Consider the following 3,012-nt stretch of genomic DNA (forward strand, 5'->3'; position numbering starts at 1 on the left):
TTGTCACCAGTTAAAGATCACCAAATGTGTCATACATGCATGACTTATTTGGTCTGTGACTGGGATAACTAGTTGGCTAGTGGGCATTACTCAAAGCCCTCTCAGCTTGTCCAGGATATCCTTATGGGCCTTTTTAATTTTCAAGGCAATGTGTAATTCTTAATGATGACATAATTAATGTTGAAATATTGAATCCCGACACGATGGCGTGCATTTCGATACTTGGAGTATGTATTATACTATTGTGTCTGGATGTGCCACTTTGATAGTGTGTGTAGAATATTTTAGAAATTTAACAATAAAATAATTGTACATTTCAGAGCTGTTAAGTTTTTGTTAGAGTCTGGAGCTGATCCAAACTTAGGAGATGATTTTACAAGCACTTACCACAAAGCAAGAGAAACAGGTTTAAACTCCCTACAAGGTTCGCTTTTAATTGATTCTTTATTTATTAAATTTATTCAGTTGACATTTAGTTTAAACTAGAAAAAAGGAACTTGCATAGTAACTTGATAAACAAACTATCAACTATCATTTTCTGCAAACACTAAACATTAATATATTATATTTATTTATAGGGTTTTTTTTTTGTTTTTTTTTGTTTTTTTATCTAGTTTAACATGCTTTAACTGCAGTAAGGGGATAGCAGTTTCAAATGTGTTTTTCACCTATTATCCTTCCCCTTCATTGGCAGTGTTTCTTTAATGTTTTTGTGAAGTGTTTTTGTTGCCGAGAGAATTTTAATATAAAAAAATATATATCAAAATTTATAAATATGCCGTAGTTAGATCTAGTCAAACTAGTAATAATGAACGATTTCTGAGAAATAAATCATATGCAATATAAATAATATATTTAAACACTTATGTTTATTTAATGCACTGCTTATTATAATAATCGTGTTTATATTTATACCATAGTGCTTGTGGTAAGAGAGGATGAGTTCTGTGATCGTCTTAGCAACCGTGCCTCATTCAAATGTTGTACAGCTCTACATTATGCCACATTAGTTGATGATACCAATATCTGCCAACTATTGATGGAGGCTGGTAAGTGAGTCTAGCAAATTTTTTTTGTGTTTGACTATATGGGGCAGTAGATGAGTAATTACTTTCTGCTTGTATGGTATGATTTTAAACAAGAAATTAAAAGGGAATATTTAAATTGAGAAAGAAATATGAATGTAATGGTAAAAATAAATTAAGGTTTGATTGCAAATAAATAACTACTCTTGTACTGAAGATTTGAAACTTTCGATTTCTGAATTGGATGGGTCATTTTAAGCTTATAGCTTCAATAAATGACCCAGTATTCAAGCAAGTAATGAGCAAAATAATGTAAAATTAATTTTTTTTGTTAGAAAAAAATTCTAAATTAAAACTGAAAGTCCCAAATACAAAACATTATTTGCATTTATAACTCATTTAGTTTATTACTGTGCTCTCTTATTTGTAGGTGCTAATCCAACACTAGAGAATGAAAATGGCCATTCACCTGCAGACTATGCTAGAACTAGAGAAATGAAGCAACTGATAGAAAGTTATGCAAAGAAGGTAAGACCAAGCTCATGTAGAGGTGCCTGGTAGTAGAAGCATTTGTATCAGGTGTGGATCCAGAGTTCACCCTGACTGTCGCATAGATGGGTTCATGGAGACGGGTCCGCAGTGGCTCACATAATCTAGGGGTTTGAAAAAGATATTATGCTATTAATGTCATTTCTGTTAAAAAGAAATGTATTAACTGAATATTTGCAAGTTGAAACTCACATGATGATCCAGCACTGCTAGGCCTACAATACTTTTTGAATTTTTATCCCTCACCCAGACCTTCGCCACGGCGAACATGCAAAAGTCTGGATTTACGCCTGTGTATGGCCATTTTCCTTGGCTTGACATTTGCCATCCAATTATAAGACTGGTGGCCATAGAGCCTTTCTGTTGTAACCTTATTCGTTCGTATAAATTCCGTAATTGCTGAATACTACACAGGAAGGTCCATTACCTCTAGCAAGCTAATGGTGTACTACTATCCTGTACTATAAGACATTGTTCTTGGGGAAAATCAAAATCTTTACATGTATTGATGATGTATGTGGTTGATACAGTCGAGTCCGCCAAAGTCGACTCTGTTTAAGTCGAAAATTCGCGTCAGTCGAATTTTTGAAAAAGTCCCAATTCTTTCCTATGTATTACTGTGTAAATTGTTTGTTTAATTTGAATTTTTGTAAGTCGAATTTCGGCTATATCAACGGAATTTTCCGGTCCAGATAGGTTGATTTTAAAGTAATTTCAACCACACAAGTCAAAGTTCCGAACTTTGTAGCGCACGTGGGAAAATACAAAGTTCAATCCTTGTTGTACGGCAACAAGTTAGCCAAGTCAAAACTAACACAGCGCGATGGGGAACTTGGTTCACACGATCGTATGTCGTAAATTGCAGTCTACTCTCACAATACAGACACCCCTCCGGACCGGCTCCAATGTTCAGTTTGTCGTCCAGTTCAGTTTATAGAACTTGTATTGAACCCATTATGAACAAGATTGTTGTAGTCTGGGCCTAGCTATTTAATTATTTTATCAAAGCCCTGGATTCTTTTGACTAGGCCTAGCCTAGCCTACGCAAATTCAACACATTATTTAATAATACGTACAGTACCTGTTGTTTTGCTGTGCTGCTCAAATTTAATTATTACCAATAAAGTTGATACGATTTTTATATTGTTTTTGCGTGCATTTCTTTAGGTCTGATTATGTTTTTCCAAGCACACATTCTTCGTTGGGCAATGCCACTTGCTGGTCAGTAGTCTAATTGTAAACAGAATAGGTCGGGCCCTCAAAAACTCTGTCTGCCCGCCAATTGGTCCATTTTCGTGGGGTGTTTTGCACTAGACATAGACGTCATCTATTGATTGGTGCCAGCAGTCTCAACATATAGTCATTAAGATCAATCCATTGTGCCTGTGTCGTGGCGTTGCGTTCTCTATAAAAGCGAATCAGCCAACAACTATCAGGT

The 3,012-nt window shown here is 35.1% G+C and overlaps 1 protein-coding gene across 1 annotated transcript in view; it reads left to right on the forward strand.

Annotated features, from left to right (window-relative positions):
- Window positions 1–320: 320 nt before the first annotated feature.
- LOC117116395 (caseinolytic peptidase B protein homolog) overlaps window positions 321–3,012 on the forward strand; it is a gene marked incomplete at its 5' end in the record, with an annotated part of 10,404 nt that continues 7,712 nt past the window's right edge. Inside the window, 3 exons of the mRNA XM_033260427.1 lie at window positions 321–424; window positions 921–1,049; window positions 1,456–1,553. Of these exons, the coding sequence (XP_033116318.1) occupies window positions 321–424; window positions 921–1,049; window positions 1,456–1,553 (331 nt within the window). The remainder of the gene's footprint in view (window positions 425–920; window positions 1,050–1,455; window positions 1,554–3,012) is intronic.

The sequence above is a fragment of the Anneissia japonica genome, unplaced genomic scaffold (assembly GCF_011630105.1).
Source record: "Anneissia japonica isolate Jap-2015-1 unplaced genomic scaffold, ASM1163010v1 scaffold287924_len111829_cov95, whole genome shotgun sequence".
In the NCBI taxonomy this organism is placed as follows: Eukaryota; Metazoa; Echinodermata; class Crinoidea; order Comatulida; family Comatulidae; genus Anneissia; species Anneissia japonica.